Source organism: Pseudorca crassidens, chromosome 8 (assembly GCF_039906515.1).
Source record: "Pseudorca crassidens isolate mPseCra1 chromosome 8, mPseCra1.hap1, whole genome shotgun sequence".
Lineage (NCBI taxonomy): Eukaryota > Metazoa > Chordata > Mammalia > Artiodactyla > Delphinidae > Pseudorca > Pseudorca crassidens.
Window position 1 is genome coordinate 65,143,615 of NC_090303.1, and position 19,343 is coordinate 65,162,957.

The 19,343-nt window shown below is 37.7% G+C and overlaps 1 protein-coding gene across 1 annotated transcript in view; it reads right to left on the reverse strand.

The window, feature by feature from the left end:
* DPY19L2 (dpy-19 like 2) overlaps nucleotides 1-11,087 on the reverse strand; it is an 89,571-nt gene extending 78,484 nt beyond the window's left edge. The window contains exons 1-4 of the mRNA XM_067746700.1: nucleotides 10,419-11,087; nucleotides 6,890-6,914; nucleotides 5,445-5,532; nucleotides 896-1,033 (exon numbers count right to left, since the gene is read on the reverse strand). Of these exons, the coding sequence (XP_067602801.1) occupies nucleotides 896-1,033; nucleotides 5,445-5,532; nucleotides 6,890-6,914; nucleotides 10,419-10,800 (633 nt within the window). The 5' untranslated portion in view covers nucleotides 10,801-11,087. The remainder of the gene's footprint in view (nucleotides 1-895; nucleotides 1,034-5,444; nucleotides 5,533-6,889; nucleotides 6,915-10,418) is intronic.
* Between the last annotated feature and the right edge of the window lie 8,256 nt (nucleotides 11,088-19,343).

A 19,343-nucleotide genomic window follows, 5' to 3' on the forward strand; every position in this document is an offset into this window, starting at 1 on the left:
AAAAGAGACACAGATGTAGAGGACAAATGTATGGAGACCAAGGGGGAAAAGGGTGGGTGGGATGAATTGGGAGGTTGGGACTGATATATATACTATTGATACTATGTATAAAATAGATAACTAATGAGAACCTACTGTATAGCATAGGGAACTCTATGCAGCGCTATGTGGTGACCTAAATGGGAAGGAAATCCGAAAAAGAAGGGATACATGTATACGTATAGCTGACTCACTTTGCTGTACAGTAGAAACTAATACAACATTGTAAAGCAACTATACTCCAATAAAAACTTTTTAAAAAGAAGCTATTGTACTTATATTTGTATCTATTTTGCTTTTGCCCTGATGTTACTTTTATCAAATCATTCATTTATTTCATTTTATAAATCAAGGAGTAGGTAATTTGATGAATACTGATTAAAGAATGCTTCAATAATATCTTCCCACAGCGTTTTCTCTGCTGATGTTTTGTAATATATGGTCTTTGTAAATACTGCAGTAGCCATGTACTGCTTTTCACCAAGACTTGCTTGGGGAAAAGAAGAGGAATTTAACAGGATATATTTTTGCTAGAATTAGAAAATAATAGATTGAGGTTTTAAAAAAAATAAAGCCAACAGACCATCTCCCTCGAGAATCCTTCTTGGCTCCTTCCCATTTGGCCTATTAAACTAGTCATTAATTTCATACTAAGGTTCTATTCTTTAAGTTGTGAGCATAATTTCTGGGGCTTTTAAATTTAGGACAGGAACTTTTGATACACTGCTCAACTATAAGGACACATACAATCAATAAACTTTAAAATCCCCTCCTTCCTATAACATCATTGTGCTTACTATTTTTATCTGATAAAGAAGAATCCCTCTACAAATATTTGTTCCCAAATATTGCTTACCTCTGGATAAAGATGGAAGCGTTTCACTGTATTAATTGCAAGGGGATATTCAGTAAGCTTGTCATTCATAATCATCCATAGTCCTTCCAAAAATGAAGGTGCTTCGATAATGGTTTTGAAGTAGGAATAATAAAGTCCCTTTAAAAAAGTACAAATTGTTAATGTAAGTAAAATTTGAAAATATTTATTTTTATAACTCTTTTTAGAACAAATTTACTCTGAAAAAAAGAAAAGGATAGATAATAAGACTACCTAATTTCTCCTCGCTAGTGCATTCTTGGATGCAAAAAAGGCATACATTTTCAGGTTACCACTATAATATTCTTTCATATTTTCTGTAGGTTTGAAAAAGAGTTAAAGGGATGGTTAAACATTTTAAGGAGCTTTTCTAACCACACCTTAAAATATGTAAACAATATATTTTTAATTTTACCAAACCTGATTTTACCCCCACATTATGAGATGCCTAGAAGTTGAGATCTGATGATTCTGGCACAAACAGAGATGACTTCATGTCCTTGTACGTGTAGAACTTTGCATAGAGAAAATTACTTCTTTTTCTCCAACTCTTAAGAAATAACAGTGACTACAAGAGCATTAGATGCAACTTTGTGCTTTCATCTTACTTCCTAGTTCCATCTATTGGCTCTGCACAAAGTGAAAGCTAACTAAATGTGAACCGACTATTGTTCATGACACAAATGCTGTGTCCTAAAAAAAGGATTACTTTAGTGCATTATTCCAGCATGTGGAATAATGATTTTATTAGGTTACTAAAAGTGCTGTTTAAATTCCAAAGATTAACAAAAGCATGTTGTTTCATATTACTTCCTCATCAATTTCCTGCCTTCCTTCCTAAAAAATAAAGGGCCACATAGTTTGTAATACACGCTCCCTCAAAAAACATTAAAAGCAATTTTCAACCCCACACTCATTCCTGCTTCATACAACTATAGGTACTTTATTTTTGATAGACTAAGCAACACTAGTGACTATTAAAATTAAAGATCTGGGGGGCTTCCCTGGTGGCGCAGTGGTTAAGAATCTGCCTGCCAATGCAGGGGACACGGGTTTGAACCCTGGTCCGGGAAGATCCCACATGCCACGGAGCAACTAAGCCCGTGCGCCACAACTACTGAGCCTGCGCTCTAGAGCCAACGAGCCACAACTACTGAAGCCTGGGCGCCTAGAGCCCATGCTCCACAACAAGAGAAGCCACCGCAATGAGAAGCCCACGCACTGCAATGAAGATCTCTGCAACTAGAGAAAACCCACACGCAGCAATGAAGACCCAACACAGCCAAAAATAAAAATAAATAATTTTTTTAAAAAGTATAAAAAAATTAAAGATGTTTTAGCTAATGTCTGAAAAAGCATTTACTCATAATTTTGATTAGTAAAATAAGTTCATATAAGGATCTTTCCCTTTTCTTATGAGAAAAACAAGGCAATACTACAATGAAAAGATATTTAATATGCATGTCTATACTTAAATAGAAAACATATAAATTTTTATTAATAACAGTTATTATTTTTGGGCCAGGTACTGTGCTATGTGCTTCATTCATTTTCATCTTCCTTCATTTTCAGTAAAACCCTGTAAGGCTGGCATTATTCCCAGTTAACAGATGAGACTGAGAATCAAAGTTAACTTACTAGCCATTACACAAGAAAGCACAGAACTGCTATCTGAATCTAGTGATCTGTCATCAAAGCCCAGACTCTGCCACAGCTATGCTCTTTAATATTTTATATCCTGTCTTTGGAAATAATACCTATAATAAAAATTCAAATGCCATACAAATGCTAACACACCCAATTCTTCAAAGCTTTAAGTGGCTATACGGTGAGACTTAAAAAGCAATGGCTGAGATACCTAGAGTAGGCAGTTTTATAGAGACAGGAAGTAGAATAGAGGTCACCAAGCAGCTAGGTGAGGAGTGAGTGTGAGTGGGGAGCTAAGTGTTTAGCAGGTACAGTCTGTTTGGGATAATAAAGCTCTGGAGATGGATGGTGGTGATGGTTGCACAACTATACAAGTGTATTTAATGCCACAGAACTGTATACTTCAAAATAATTGAAATGGTAAATTTTGCTAATTTTTTTAATTAAAATTTTTTATTTTAATTTAGCCACAATTAAAACCAAAAAACAAAAGTAGTAGCTAAACAGTCAGGAGGGCCAGTTTCAATTCTTCTCTTGGCCCCTAACTAGCTGATCTGGAAGACAGCCCTGGTCTCTCTTAATTGTAAATTTCTGCAATTCTGGCATTCTTTTTCCCATTTAACCCACATAACAATTATGTGAAATACAGATGGTAGATAGATTATCTCCATTTTATAGATTAGATGTCTAAAAAACAGAAAGCATTATATCAAAAGTTGTCTCTTAAAAGAAATTATCTTGAAATCAAGAGAGCTAAAAAAAAATTTAAAGAGCCAGATAAAACACGGGGTCTCCCAACTCCACCCTAAGAGAAAACAATTTCTGATCATTTTGGTAGCCCTGTATCACTTTTTTTTAATTTATTTTTTTGCGGTACACGGGCCTCTCACTGTTGTGGCCTCTCCCGTTGAGGAGCACAGGCTCCGGACGCGCAGGCTCAGCGCCCATGGCTCACGGGCCCAGCCGCTCTGCAGCATGTGGGATCTTCCCGGACTGGGGCACGAACCCGTGTCCCCTGTATCGGTAGGCAGACTCTCAACCACTGCCCCACCAGGGAAGCCCCCTGTATCACTTCTTAAACCTTGTCTTTGTTTTCCTTCTTTCTCAGCTATTATAATTGATCTTTATTATCTTAAAAAGGAGTCTGCCTTAGGAGAGGAGGAGAATGAGGTAAAAGAAAAAGAATCCTGAAACACTTTTTTTGTTATATGTTTTATTTTTTAGATTCCATACATAAGTGATAAAATAGAGTATCTGTCTTTCTCTGACTTATTTCACTAAGCATAATACTCTCTAGGACTACCCATGTTGTTGCAAATGGCAGAATTTCATTCTTTTTTATGGTTAATATCCCACTGCATATATATGTATATATTACATCTTCTTTTATCTATTCAACTCTTGATGGACACTTGGGTTGCTTCCATATCATGGCTATTGTAAATAATGCTGCCATGAACATTGGGGTGCATGTATCTTTTCAAATCAGTATTTTTGGGTTTTTTTGGATATGTGCCCAGGAGTGGAATTCCCGGGTCATATGGTAGTTCTATTTTTAGGTGTTTTGTTGTTGTTGTTTTTTTTTTTTGCGGTACGCGGGCCTCTCACTGTTGTGGCCTCTCCCGTTGTGGAGCACAGGCTCCGGACGTGCAGGCTCAGCGGCCATGGCTCACGGGCCCAGCTGCTCCACGGCATGTGGGATCTTCCCAGACCAGGGCACGAACCCGTGTCCCCTGCATTGGCAGGTGGGCTCTCAACCACTGCGCCACCAGGGAAGCCCGATTTTTAGTTTTTTGAGGAATCTCCATAATGGCTGCACTGATTTACATTCCCACCAACAGTGTACAAGGGTTCCCTTTTCTCCACATCTTCAGCAACATTTGTTACCTGTACACTTTTTGATGGCAGCCAGTCTGACAAGTGTGAGGTGATATCTCATTGTGGTTCTGATTTGCACTTCTCTAATAATTAGTGATGTTGAGCATCTTTTCATGTGCCTGTTAGCCATTTGTATGTATTCTTTGGAAAACGTCTATTCAGGTCTTCTGTCAATTTTTTTAACTTTTTCTTTTATATTGAGTTGTATGAGTTGTTTATGTATTTTGGATATTAACCCCTTATCAGTCATAGCATTTGAAAATATTTTCTCCCATTCAGTAGGCTGTCTTTAAGTTTTGTGGATGGTTTCCTTTGCTTTGCAAAAGCTTTTAGGTTTAACTAGACTCTATTTGTTTGTTTTTACTTTTATTTCTTTTGCCTTAGGAGACAGAGCCAAAAAAAATATTGCTACAATTTATGTCTAAGAGTGTTCTGCCTATGTTCTCTTCTAGGAGTTTTATGGTTTCAGGTCTTACATTTAGGTCTTTAAACCATTTTGAGTTTATTTTTGTTTATGGTGTGAGGACTAAAACACTTTTTTATTTAAATAATAAACCTACAGGCCAGATTTCAAAAACAAACCTATGGTTACCTAAGGGGAAAAGTGGGGTGGGGAGAGATAAACTAGGAACCTGGGATTAACATACACACATTACTATATATAAAATAGATAACCAACAAGGACCTACTGTATAGCACAGAGAACTCTACTCATATTCTGTAATAATCTACATGGGTAAAGAATCTCAAAAAGAATGAATATATGTATACATATAACTGAATCAGTTTGCTGTACACCTGAAACTAACACAACATTGTAAATCAACTATATTCCAATAAAAATTTTTTTTAAAAACGGCAAAAATAAAACAAAATAAACCTATAGGCTATAGCTTGAGAAACAGTGCAATTCACCAAAAATTCATTTCAGTTCCTAATAAGTTTCCACCTTATAGTCTCACTATTCTTAAACTACAAATGAATTCATTAGAAGAAAGAACCTAACCATTTCAGTGCGAAAAGTCATCTCCCGTTCCAAGGATGAGAGGTGAGAAAAATGACGATCATTTTCAAAAAGTGTTATTAAATGTATCCTAGAAGAAAAATAACATGTTTCAAAAACAGCACTAAAATAACTATTATAAACAAAGTATGAAAGCCATAAAAAGATAAAGAATAAATTTTTATAATAAATATTGAGAAAATTTTGTAACTTGCTAATTTGTATATTTTTAGGCATTCATAAGCTAGCATTAGCACACAGCTGAAATTCCTTAACTCCCTGGTTCCTAATCTTAATTATGTATCTAAAACTCCTGCAGATCTAATCACCCTTCCTCCTACTCCAGGCCTCTAAATCAGAACAGAAGCATGTTTTTGTCTGTTTGTTAGGTTTCACAAGTGTTTCCAATGTACCAGGTTTGGGAAATGCCTCTAAATGTTGAAAAGCTTTGGAATATAATTTTAAATAAAATTATTTTAGGTTAAAGCAATTTTTAAATAAGTATAATACTACACAAAGTGCCAAAAAACACAGGACTGTACTTTGAGATATTTTATTAATGCAACTTAAAAAAACAGCTGTAGGTACTGAAAACAGGTGCATATGTGACAAATAAATTATTGTCAGCAATTATGCTACCCTTAATTTACATAGTAGATGCTTTCCAATGAAGTAAAAAATAAATCAAAATTCCATATAGCAACCCTGTCTTTCACTCACCTTCGTTTACACATAGGACACATGCCATGGTACCAACAGCTGTAGGAAATGTTTCTTACCATTACAGCCTTAGTTCTAACATCAAAATCTCCCTGCAGAATAATGATCAGAAGAGCACTGTCCCAACAGGATGTGGGGCAGATCCCATTCTTCCCAATAGTAGAAATCCTTGAGCTCAGGTAGAAATGAAGATACGTCAGAGGAAAAATATTATTTTACATAGAGTTTTTACAAACATATCATTTGTGTAAAATTATGTGCAGGTGTATGCATACTGAAAGGTTCATTTAATTCTGTATTACCATCACAGAGTGTTTATCTTCATTTCTACCTGATTTCCAATGACAGGTGTCACTGAAACTTTATCTCTAAGTTTATGTCACTAACAACACTCAATTACTATAAAATGAGGAAGGTTTCTACATGAAATAAATATGAAAAGTATACTACAAAAGCTAAATATTTAAGAAATATAGTGGTGAATCCTTTGATAAAGCAAAAATACTTTAATTCATAAGTTACTATTCCCCTAATGCATCCATTTATAAAAGTTGCTTCACATGACGTTTTAAAACAGGTTATATATATATATATATATATATGTAAACTGGTGCACATACAGACGTTCTATACATGTAACAAGCAGTTATTGTTTTATTATATGCAAACAGCAATGGCAATTTTTAATTCAAATGTTTTCATTGATTTCAAACTGAAACTAATCTTACCAGTGCAAAATTGCCACAAAGACAGCTGGAAAAAGAAGAAAAGAAAAAAGTCATTAAAAGCTGCTTCATTATAATATACCTTTAAAACAACTATTTAATAATTTTTAAAACGAACATTGCACTGTTGAAAGTTCCCAATCATGCTTCTCCAGCTCTTTTTCCATAGTCTTACCATCCTGAGCTCATTCCTACCACTCTTCAGTATTTCTCAGATTTACTATTCTTATGCCACGATCAGCAAACTATGGCCCATGGTCTGTTTTTGTATTGTCTGCAAGCTAAAAATATTTGTTAAATTTTTTAAGGGTTATAAAAATAAGGAAGAAGAATAGTTAACAGAGACCGTATGTGGCCTGTGAAGCTTAAAATATTTACCACCTGGGTCTTTATAGAAAAATTATATACTTGCTACATATGTTAACTTTCTATCTAATACATACATAATATACTCTGAACCACTTTAAAATTAAACCTATACCTCCCCTCGCAACTCAAAACAGATGCCCCTCTGATAAGGTTTCATTAACTCTTAAGATGCACAGAGAATGCCTTATTCAACTATACTTGTATCCTCTTTCTTATTCTCCAGACAATTACTCTTAAAAATGACATTTAAGGAAAAGATCAAATATCCTACTAAGTCCATCTAGCTTTCCAAAAACCCTCAAAATATTCGTGTGCCTCTCCCTCCCCTTACTCCACATTCCACACCTGATAAAATGGTAAGGTGTAATGACGCCAATATTGTAAAACTAAAGAAGTGCTTATCACAGTTCCTTTCAAAGTTGTGATAAAAAGCCTGTCCCCTGGGCCCCTGTATCCTGGGCCCCAGTATCCTGTCTCTGTCAATCTCACCTCTGATAGTGACCCAACCTTATACTTTACTGAAACAAAGATCATTTAATGCGAGCACTCCCAAAGTCTCTTATATCCACTTCAACATTTCTCTACATAGTAATCTTTGCTTCTCTATTCTCTACCATCTAAGAAGAGGAAGCATCTCTTCTTTTCAACAGTTAGCATCTCAAATTTGTGCCTTTAATTTCATCCTTCCCAATTACTCCAAGACTGCACTATCAAGTATTCCCTCTCTTGGAACGTTAATCCCACCCTCTCCCTTTGGTTCTTCCCTTCAGCCTTTAATTTTCCTAGGCCTTAAAACACTTCTCTTGATCTAGTAGGCCTTCCAACTATGAAATATTCTCTCCTCCACCCCCCTGCCATTATCTAACAAGATTCTTAGCCAACTTCTTTCTTCTAAGTTCCTATAACTCTTTTAAACGACCAATGATCAGTTAGTGATCAACATCAATGGCCTCTTTCACTTCTGCTTTTCAATCTCTCTGTAGCATTTGACCAGATTCTTAGATTTCTTCCTCTGTTATCTTCCATCATATCAACTCTTTCTGACCATTTTATTTTTACATGCTTATCTATCTGGTTTTCCTTCTCTCACCTCTTAAAACTAAGTATAACGGGTTTTCTCAAATAGCTTTACTTTGCTCTCTTTCCTCTCTTGGAAATCTCACTCAATCTTAACATTTCAACTCACTTCCACATGGATAATTCCCAAATCTACACTCCTCATGCCTGAACAAATGTTCTCTCTCCCTCTCCTCACATTCTTTTCCTTTTCTACCTCACTACCTACCCAGTTCTTCTCAATTTGTTGCCATCAACTTTCACCTCTGTCCTCTCTTCTCCATTCCTACTGTTGCTACCCTCATTAAGACCACTATTGCCTGGATTCCAGCATTCAATTATTTTTTCTGCTTCTTTTCTCAGTCCATATCCAGTCCATTTTACACAATGCTGTCAAATTATTCTCTCGGAAGCACACTTCTGATCATTTTACTCTATTTAAAAATCATTCAATGCCAACATCGTGAATGTACTAAATGTCACAAAATTGTTCACTTTAAAGATGGTTAATTTTATGTTATGTGCATTTCACCTCATTAAAAAATTATCTTCCTAAAGAAAAGAATCAATCGGTGCCTCCCTACAGAATGAAGTCCAAATGCCTTAAACCTAGGCTTGAATTAGCCTCTCCATGGCTGGTCCCAACCAACCTTTTGAACTTCCTACTTTCTCTTCTTTTTGTACCCTTACTCTGCTTTCATATTTTCTTACTTCCATGACTGATTATGCTGTTCATTTTTTTTTTTTTTTTTCCGGTACGCGGGCCTCTCACTGTTGTGGCCTCTGCCGTTGAGGAGCACAGGTTCCGGACGCACAGGCTCAGCGGCCATGGCTCACGGGCACAGCCGCGCCATGGCTCACGGGCACAGCCGCTCCACGGCATGTGGGATCTTCCCAGACTGGGGCACGAACCCGTGTCCCCTGCATTGGCAAGCAGACTCTCAACCACTGTGCCACCAGGGAAGCCCTATGCTGTTCTATAGGCCTCTAAACTTGTTCTGTGCTTCAGGCATCCATATGTTAGCCTTTTGGTCACAATTCAAATCCCACCTTTTCCTAAAAGTCTTATCTGATCTCATTTCCCACTTCCCATTCTCCAGTATGTTCACTGTTTTGAACTCTCATAGCACTTAATATACTCACTCATCATTTCACCCAACATTGATTGAGTGCCTTCAATGTGCCAGTCATGGGTGCACGAGGGCTTGTGTTTGGGCAAAACACCTCTGTATTCAAGACCATGTTGATTCTGGATGTGGAATGTATCTGTTTCCATAATTAGACATCTGACAAAATCTAAATATGAACCCCCATCTATTATTTCTCAAGTATTTTCAACACACTCCAAATGTGGACATTCATTCTACTTTAATTAACATCAGCAGTCAACTTATGATAGAAATCACAGTACTTACATTAGGAGACATTTATCCATGTTTCAATACACATCAGCAGCCAGTCTGACGAAAGACTAGGCTCAAAACTGATTTTAATGAAACAGCAATATTTAAGTTACGTCTTAAGCTACAGAAAATGAGGAATACAAATAAACATATTTCAAATGCTTAAATAAGAAGAAAATTTAAGCATCAAAGCTCCTCAGCAAGATGAAAATAAATGGAAAACATGGGTAAATATATTGCCTAATGTGACTCTATTTCCGCTATTAAAGATTCTCAACTCATTAAAATAACCAACAGTTTATTTTGCTTTATTCAAGGTGCAGAAAAATACAATGTCTGACCTCTCCCCCCCAAAAGCTACCCTATCATTTTCACAACTTGTGATAAATGGCTGCCTTAAGATGACATTTTGTTGGTGACCCATGAAGTGATCACTGTTCCTGAAAACCCTTGAAAATGTTTTAAAAGAACTTTAAAAGAAGGGGACTGGAAATTCTTGTCAGCGATTTTCCAGAGATTGGACCTCGCCATTATTGCTGCTAGACTTGCTTGTTAAACTGATCTGCAAGATTCACCAAAACCACTTCCAACCCGAGGCTCAGAGGGCCCGCGGGTCCCTCGGATGCGAGCCTACCGCGCGAGAGTGCTGGGCCTCGAGCCGTCGGGGCTCCTGCCGAGGGCTTTCCCCGGTCGACTCTGCTCACCTATGCCGAGGGTCATACTGCCCGTGAACTGATATCTCCGCAATAGATGCACCTTATCGCGGAGCTGCTCCATGAAACATCTGAGGAATTGAAAGCGGCCGAGAAGAACGGTCCTTCCGACCACTTCCATTTGCAGGCAATTCTGCGCGTTCAGGTTTCGGGTCCTCCGCGGCGAGTACTTCCGGGCGCCCCCTGGCAGGTTCCCCCCGCGTGCGGGCAAAGGCAGCTCCGTCTTTTTCACCTTCCCCTTCGGCTCCTCGTCCAACTCCGGCTCTCCGGCTCCGGTGGCCCGGCGCCGCCGCTGCTTAGACTGCGTGGAGCGGAGAGAGTACGACGGCTCTGAGGCCGCTTCTTTGAGCTTGTTCCTCGTTTGCCCGACCATTTTCTCATAGTCCCTGTTCGGATGGAGCTGCTACTCTCTCCGGCGCGGGCCCGGCCGAGTCGGGCGACGTCCGCAGGTGTCTGGCTCGGCTCGCAGCCTCAACGACTAGTCCCCGCCGCCGTTGCGGGCCACCGGGTAGTCAAGGCGACCGCGAATCCTGGAAGGGGGGCGGCGTCAGGCCCAGGCTGCCCCGCGCGGCCGGTGCGCCGCCCACGCGTGCAGCCCCACGTGCGCAGACCCTGTGCGCAGCTCGGCGCGCATCCTCCCACGTGCGCCTCCACGTGTACAGACCCAAGTAAGCGGACGCCGCGCAGAGCCCCACGCGCGTCTCCTCACGCTTATCCTCTCACGTGCGCCGCCCATCTCACCGCTGCCCTACGCTGCTGGTGGACAAGTCTAAGGAACTTTCTTCGACTTTAGGCTTAGCTTTGTTATTTTTACCAAAAGATTGTCTGTCTCGAGGTTATTGAAGGCAAAGGAGATCTCAACTGAAAGAAATAACCGTAGAAGGAGAGCGAGGGAAGGAAGTGGGTGCCTGTGATGCGCCTGGCACTTATTAGGAGCGTCTCTCCTCGCCGCCTGGGAACACTTAGCATTGGGTACTCAGTCCGTCTCCTACGCCGAGGCAGTGACCCGAGGCCGCAGGTGGCAGAGCAGGCGTCAGCCCGGTGAGTCTAACCCCATAGCCTCTGGTTGACAGGAATTCGGTGATGTCCCCTTTGAGGACAGCGCTTATTAATCCATTCTGAAGTGAAATTGTGACCCCCAACAAGGTTGCTCAGAATTCGTCAGCAGTTGAGCGCGGAGTTGCGCTCAGTAGTCTCCCCCTTCTGAACCAGGGACCACCCAGGAACATGTGAGAGGGGAGCCCCATAGTCACTGCACAGCCACACGTGATGCCAGGGCGGCTGGCAAAGATGGACAGGGGCCATTGGTATTTTTCATGTCCTCTGTTACAGGCCACGCCGCTTCACGTCCCATCTGTTTGATCATGGATCGAACTCCCTAAGCTCCTTCTCCCCCATCTAATCTAGGCTCACTGTGGCCAGGTTAATTTTCCGCATACCACACCCTTCAGAAATGCTCGTGGCTCCCATTAGCCCGCAAATAAAACGTAAACTCCTCAGCTTGTTCATCGGTACCTTCAGCAAGCTGCCCCAGTCTGCCCTTTCAAGTTTAGTTTCCCATGTCCGAGGACACAAATCTTCCTTTCCAGTCATTACAGGTGAGGTCCGTAGTGTGACTCCATAACTATCCGTTTACTTATACCGAACAGCCCTCCTGTAGCTTTTTCATCCATTTCTGCCTGCCCATCTCAATTCTATCACCCTCCGAGCTAGCCCACATTAATTTCCCTACTCTGAAGGTCTAAAGCAGTTACTGACAATATTATTCATCTTGTCACTTATTTAAATTCAATAAGTGCTAATATTAATTTGTTGGTTTGTAAGATTTTCTTCAAGGAGTGTTTCTACATCCCTGGCACTATATTTGGTGCTTAAAATGTTTTCGCATCTAGGGAATTTCCTGGCTGTCCAGTGGTTAGGACTCCGCGGTTTCGCTGCTAAGGCCAGGGGCCCCCGCGGCCGCGGCGGGGCCAAAAAAAAAAGTTTTCGCATTTAATTCACACGATAACTTTGTATGAATTAGGAAACCGCGGGTCAAGGATGTAATGATTTACCCAACTTTTAACAGCTAATAAATCGTCCAATCCTGAGTTTAAAATACAAGGTACTTATGGGTGGTTGATAAAAATATATTATTGAGTAAATATGCAGATTCAAAAAAACCTTATTTTTTCATATGAGTATTTTAATATTGTTTTTGGAGTGCAGTGATTTTGTTTCCCTTTAATAAAAAGGAAATTGTAGAATTATGTTAAACTTATAAAATGAATTGGGTGGATTTGCATCTTTTGTATGTATTAGAACATCTGGTTCTGGAGCCTTTTTATTTTTCTTTAGTCTTTAAGTTTCCTTCATTATTAATGATGTATTTACATTGTCTACTACTTCTGGTATCAATTTGGGAAATTTATATTTTCCAATAGACGTTTCAAGTCAGCTGAATTATACACCCTACTTTTACCTGAAATTGATATGGCCATCTGTGCCTTTTCAAAAAATCAGTGTTTTCCCAATTAATCTGTTTATCCTTCAAATCTCTGTGATTTTAATAGATGTGTTTATTTTAAGTTATATCTTGTTGAATATTTTAAAAGGTAATCTGAGGGTCCTTGTTGATAGGTCATTCATTTAAGTGATTTTATAAGTTTTATGTCCTTGTTTTTCATGAGGAGTGGGTATTTTTGTGGGAAGTAAGGAGTGGCTGCTACTGGAATGTTGGCCAGATGTCATTTTTAGTGACATTTTCTTGTAAAACTTTGAACTTTCTGATTTTGGTCTCCTTCTTTTCAGTCTATTTTGCCTATTTCTTGTTTCCCTTTTGTGAATTTGTTTGTTTCTTGGAGTTTCCAGTTGTCTTTTGGATCACTCCATGTCCTAACAGAATAAAGCGTATTCTTTCTGTTGGTCTAGCCCTTGAAAGTACAAATCTGGTCATTTTTGGCATTTAAAAAATAATTTTTATAATAATGTTCATTGTACTATTATTTATATAATTGAAAATTAGAAGTAATCTCCATGTCAAACAATGAATTACAGAACACTGATAACAGTGAAGCATTACTAAATTGACTAAAGTCGGTTTGAATGAATATTTAACAACATAGGAAAATACTCATGATATAGTGTTAAAGGTAAAATAAGCAGGATATATATGATTCAGATATATAGTAAACACATAGAATTAACTGTGTTCCATGCTCCATTCTAAATCTTTTACATAGAGGACTCATATATGCAAGTTTACCAAGATTACCTTTAGCCAGTAACTTAACTGCTCTAATTTATCTCCTGATCTGAAAAATGCTGAAGTACCTAAAACATAGTAAAGCATCTAAAAGAGTATATGCTTAATTTAAAAATTATTACTATACCTTGGGGACTTCCCTGGCAGTCCAGTGGTTTAGACTCTGCCCTCCCACTGCAGGGGGCGCAGGTTCAATGCTTGGCGGGGGAACTAAGCTCCCACAGGCCACACAGCGTGGCCAAAAAATAAAATAAAATTATTACTATATCTTGCTCTAGAGTGACCATATTCAGAGTATACTGATGAGTATTATTTCCAATTAATGTTTTACTCACCTGGATTTTTGTCATTAAGTTATATGTTAATTCTATTATTAAACAGTAATACAAGTTGAAGGTTCACTAGTTAACTCAGAATACTGAGAGACAGTTGCCTAAATAATGTGGCGTTCTCTCAGTAAGGAGAGGGATAGATTGTGTATGTGAGGGAAAACATGGCGCTCAGTTTTTTTTGCTTGAATAGAATCTGACAAGTTTTCATCTTTTTTAACTTCTTTAACAGTGTTCACTTATTTTGAGCTAGTTATTTTGAACAGTTATTTAAGTCATATTTTAGCTTTATGCTTATTAATGACAGTGACTTAAATCAGTATGCCTGATACTTATTCTACGATGAACTGACAATTAAAATAGTGCATTATAATTTGATATAATGCAATGTATTCTCGAATTATTTTTTCCTCTTTGAGATGAAGATACCTTGTGATTTAGTAAATTGTTTCTCTTACATAGAGATTTTCCAGTCATCTATTTCTAAAACTTGTGTCTGTTTTCTCTTTTAGTAAAACAATTGCTGATTTTTACCCCAAAATGCAATGAAACTGTATAACCAGCAGATGGCAATAATGACTTATAAATCAGAATTTTAAAAATTTATAAAAGTTTTAAAGTTCATTTTTAAAAAGAAAAATATCGCTGTTCTTGTAATATATCAGTTAACTAAATATTAAGTGTAGGGAAATTCCCAATATAATCCAGCATAAAAATAATTACATTGCATATTTCACGTATCAAAATAATTAAGATATTCATTATGGTCAATGGTTGGTTTTCCAAATAATAATGACTTTGCTTTCATTGATTCAGAAAGTTTTTAATCAAATTTAAGTGTTTTAACTTTGCGCAAATACGTAGACATAAATATAAGTGGATAGCTGAGTTACATCTATAGCTAGCTTGATTATATGAATCAGGAAAGATAGAGGTAATTCAGTGAATATCATTTTGAAACTGTTAAATTTTCCACTTGTAAGTTGATAATTTAAAGTACTAATTTCACTTTAACTGATAATCTGCATACAAGATGGGGTTTTATTTGTGCTGTTTCACAGTTTCTTATACGTTAAAGTACTTTTTTTCTCTTTCATGGTACAGAGAATTGGAATTGGCATCTAAGTGTTTATCTCTAGTCTGTCATCATCAGTTAGTCCCCAAAATGGTAGCAAAATTCTTAGAATCTCATGATTATGCTAACTATAAGTGAATCACATATCCAAGATTTTTGCTGAGCATTTTGATTTAGTAATTTTATTCATTTCAATTAAGAAGTTTTAAAAAGATGAACTGAATGGGATTCATTTTTTTTAATACTTTTGCAAGAATTCCTATAAATTCACAAAGATGAAAAAATTTCTGTTTATTCATGTATCTCTATTCTTGTCTCAGAAATAGAATAACCATAGATATAGGCTTCTTGGTAGCTATTTATTTTCTAATTGGTCTGTTTTATATGTTAAAAGATTCTTTCAAATTCTTCAGCAAGTTGCTTCCACTAAAAGAAATGTCATTGCATATGTATATTTAATAAAACAGCTGCTTCAGTCTAAAACCATTACATATCTCAGATTGATTCATTTTTAAATAGTGCATTTGCTGCTATTGAATTACTTTATACAGCCTGTTTAAATTCTAGTTGGATGCAGGTGCTTTTTCATAGAAGAAAATGGAAAGTCACCGAGTTGCAGTGAAGCATACAGTTTGAATGTAAATGCATCTGTATATGACAGTTTGCATAAAACTGCCTTTTCATCCATGGGAGAAAAGGTATCTGTAATAAGTTGGAATTTCTAGGAGTTCTAGTCCACTTTCTGTGTCCATGAGGGTACTATTCTCCTTTTAAAACTGTAGCTCTCTCAGCCACCCATACTGTTTAGTTCCCAGATGTATATCAGATGAAATGAGATCCCCTTGACCTTGAACCGCTTTATATAGGCATGTGTCATTCTGGGGAAGGAAGGTAATCCATTAATTAATTGGGAGAATTCCTTCCCCTCCCACATGGAGAGACTGCCTAATTGCATAAGATATGCACACTGATTTGAGCAGAAGCGTACTCAGTAATCATTTTTAAATAACTTAACCAATATATACACAAGCACATACATGAATATTTATACCAGACCCCAAAGTCAATTTTTCCATGAACCCAGTGGTGATAGTTCCATGAACAAACTCCAACATACTGAGATTTTAAAAAATTTACCACCGAAGTAACTAATACAAGAATTACTACGTTCAATATAAATAAGCAAAAGTCTTAAGACTATATTAGAGAATGAACTGTAGTATATGTATGGGCAGGTTAAATACAAAATATAGCAAAAACAGAAATGAAACATAAGGCACCTGTATGCTATGTTTTATATCACATAATATTTTAGATTGACTTAAGATTTAACTTTGATCATGACATAGTGGTCAAGTAATATCACAGTAAGGTATGAGCCAATATGTTTTGTGCAGTTTACTTCTCTAGCTCTGATTTCTTCAACTATGAAATAAAGACTTCGGACTACATGGCCTTATTAAAGTCTTTTAAACTTATTTGATTATAGTTAGTATTTGAACATATGTTTAGGTAGCTGGAAAAATATACCTATTGAGTCATCAGTGCCCTGTACCAAACTCCCTTCTTAACAGTGCTTCTCTTCTCTCCTCATCTATCTCCAGCTATGTGTTCTGATTCCACCTTTATGGTCTTACTCTCTGCGATCTACCCCACAATTTATCCCCCATCCTGTCCTTTAGTTGCTACAACTCTCACTGCTAACTCAGATGAATTAAGCCTATCTCTCTCTACCTATTCAGGCAGCCCAACCCGGCCTCCACCTGATCCCTGATCTCTGTTCTGGTTCCTCCCTGATTCCACTTGCTTTCCATTCTCTTAAGTATAGTGGGCTTCATTGTTCCTATTCTCTAATTACGTCTGTCCTTTAGGAGCCAAAATGGCAACTGGAGTATAAAGGGAAGGGGAAATGTCCCTAAATAAGTAATAAGTGTTTATATGAAGACCACCAGGCTCTTGCTTTGGGCAGCAGAGTCCTGCTTTCACATAAATATTGACCCATCCTTAAAAGGTAAATGTGGAAGTGTAAAATTTCCTTCTTGTTTTTGCTACAATCTGAAACTCTTCTTGAGACACAACAGTGACAATGTAAAATTCTTTAGGAGAAAAATTGTTGAGTTTTGCTTTTATGTTTCTTATTTAAGGTTGCATACCTGGATTCCATAAAGGCAATGTAGACCTTAAATTTTTTTTCTTAAAATCTAGAAATTTTTGTTATAGGGGTTAGCACAGTCTCTTAGTTATGAGTACAGACAGGATTTGAATTCCTGGCTATCTCACTTACTGTAGATCTCTGAGCATTTAATTTCTCTAAACCGCAATTTTCTCATACCTCAAATGGGAATAATAATAGCTCCCACCTCATAGAGTTGTTGCAAAGATTAAGTAAGATAATGTATATAAAGTACATAGATATATAGTAAATGTTTTACAAAAGGTAGCAATTATTATCATAGCAAGGCTCAAGATGGAGAAGGAATTATTTATGTCACCTTTTTCTTTTCGGGGAGTCCAAAGAACCAGCTACAATTCCTCCTAGGGGGGAAAAAAAAACAAAAAACGGAGCTAAAAATAAGCCAATTTAAATTGAGAGCCTAAAACCATACAATGCTATCTAATAGGCAGTATTATCTTCTTTTCACAGATAAAAAAGAATTTTGAGGCAGGCAGAAGATTCTAGACTGCTCACTCTTAACTCACAAGTACACAAGGTTTAACTCCCCTGAAGTCCTCAAAGTTGACAAGTTGGGCCCTACAAAATGGAAATAAAATATTTTCTGGATAGCTTTTTCTATGTTTTAAAGTAACAGCTTTAGTGAGATATGATTCACATACCATAAAATATGTTCTTTTAAAGTGTAGGATTCAGTGAGTTTAGTATATTCACAATGTTGTGGAACTATCACCACTAAGTCCACATTTTCACTACCCCAAAAAGAAACCCCATACTCATTAGCAGTCATTCCCATTCCTCCTTCCTTGCAGCCCCTAGCAATCTGCTTTCTGTCTCTCTGAATATGCCTCTGTTGGACATTTCGTATAAATGGAATCATACAGCATGTAGTCTTTGTGTCTGGCGTCATTCACTTAGCATAGTGTTTTGAAGGTTCATCCATGTTGTAGCATTTATCAGTACTTTAGTTCTTTTTTTTTTTTTGCGGTACGCGGGCCTCTCACTGTTGTGGCCTCTCCCGTTGCGGAGCACAGGCTCTGGATGCGCAGGCTCAGCGGCCATGGCTCACGGGCCTAGCCGCTCCGCAGCATGTGGGATCTTCCCGGACCTGGGCACGAACCCGTGTCCCCTGCATCGGCAGGCAGACTCTCGACCACTGCAGACATACCAAATTTTATCTGTTTACCAGTTGCTGGACATTTGGGTTGTTTTCATTTTTATGGCCATTATGAATAATGCTGCTATGAATATTCATGTACAAGTTTTTACGTGGACATATGTTTTCATTTCTCCTAGGTGTATACCTAGGAGTGGAATTCCTGAGTCATATGGTAACTTTATGTTTAACAATTTTATAAATGGCCAGACTGTTTTCCGAAGCAGCCACATTATTTTATATTCTCACCACCAATGTACAAGGGGTCCAGTTTCTTCACATCCTTGCCAACACTTGTTATTGTCCATCATTTTGATTATAGCCATTATAGTGGGTGTGAAGTGGTATCTCATTGGCTTTTTTAAATTAATAGACTTTATTTCTTAGAATAGTTTTAGGATTACAGAAAAACTGAGCAGAAAGTACAGAATTCCCATATATCCCTTCCCCTCCACTGCTGCACACAGTTTCTCCTGTTATTAACACTTTTTATTAGTGTGGTACATTTGTTACAATTGATGAACTAATAATGATACATTATTATTAACTAATGTAACTATACTTTGCATTATGGTTCACTCTTTGAGCTGTACAGTTCTTTGGGCTTTGACAAATGCATCATGTCATGTATTCACCATTATAATATACAGAATTGTTTCATCGCCCTAAAAAGCTTATGTGTTTCACCTATTCATCCCTCCCTCCCTCTTCCCAAATCCCTGGAAACCACTGATCTTTTTACTATCTCCATAGTTTTGCCTTTTCCAGATTGTCATACAGAGTGGCTATACCATTTTGCATTCTCACCAGCAATAAATGAGAATTTCTATTGCTCTTTGTCTTTGTCAGCATTTGGCATTGTCGGTGTTTTGGATTTTAGCCATTCTAACAGGTGTGTAATGGTATCTCATTGTTGTTTTAATTTGCATTTCCCAAATG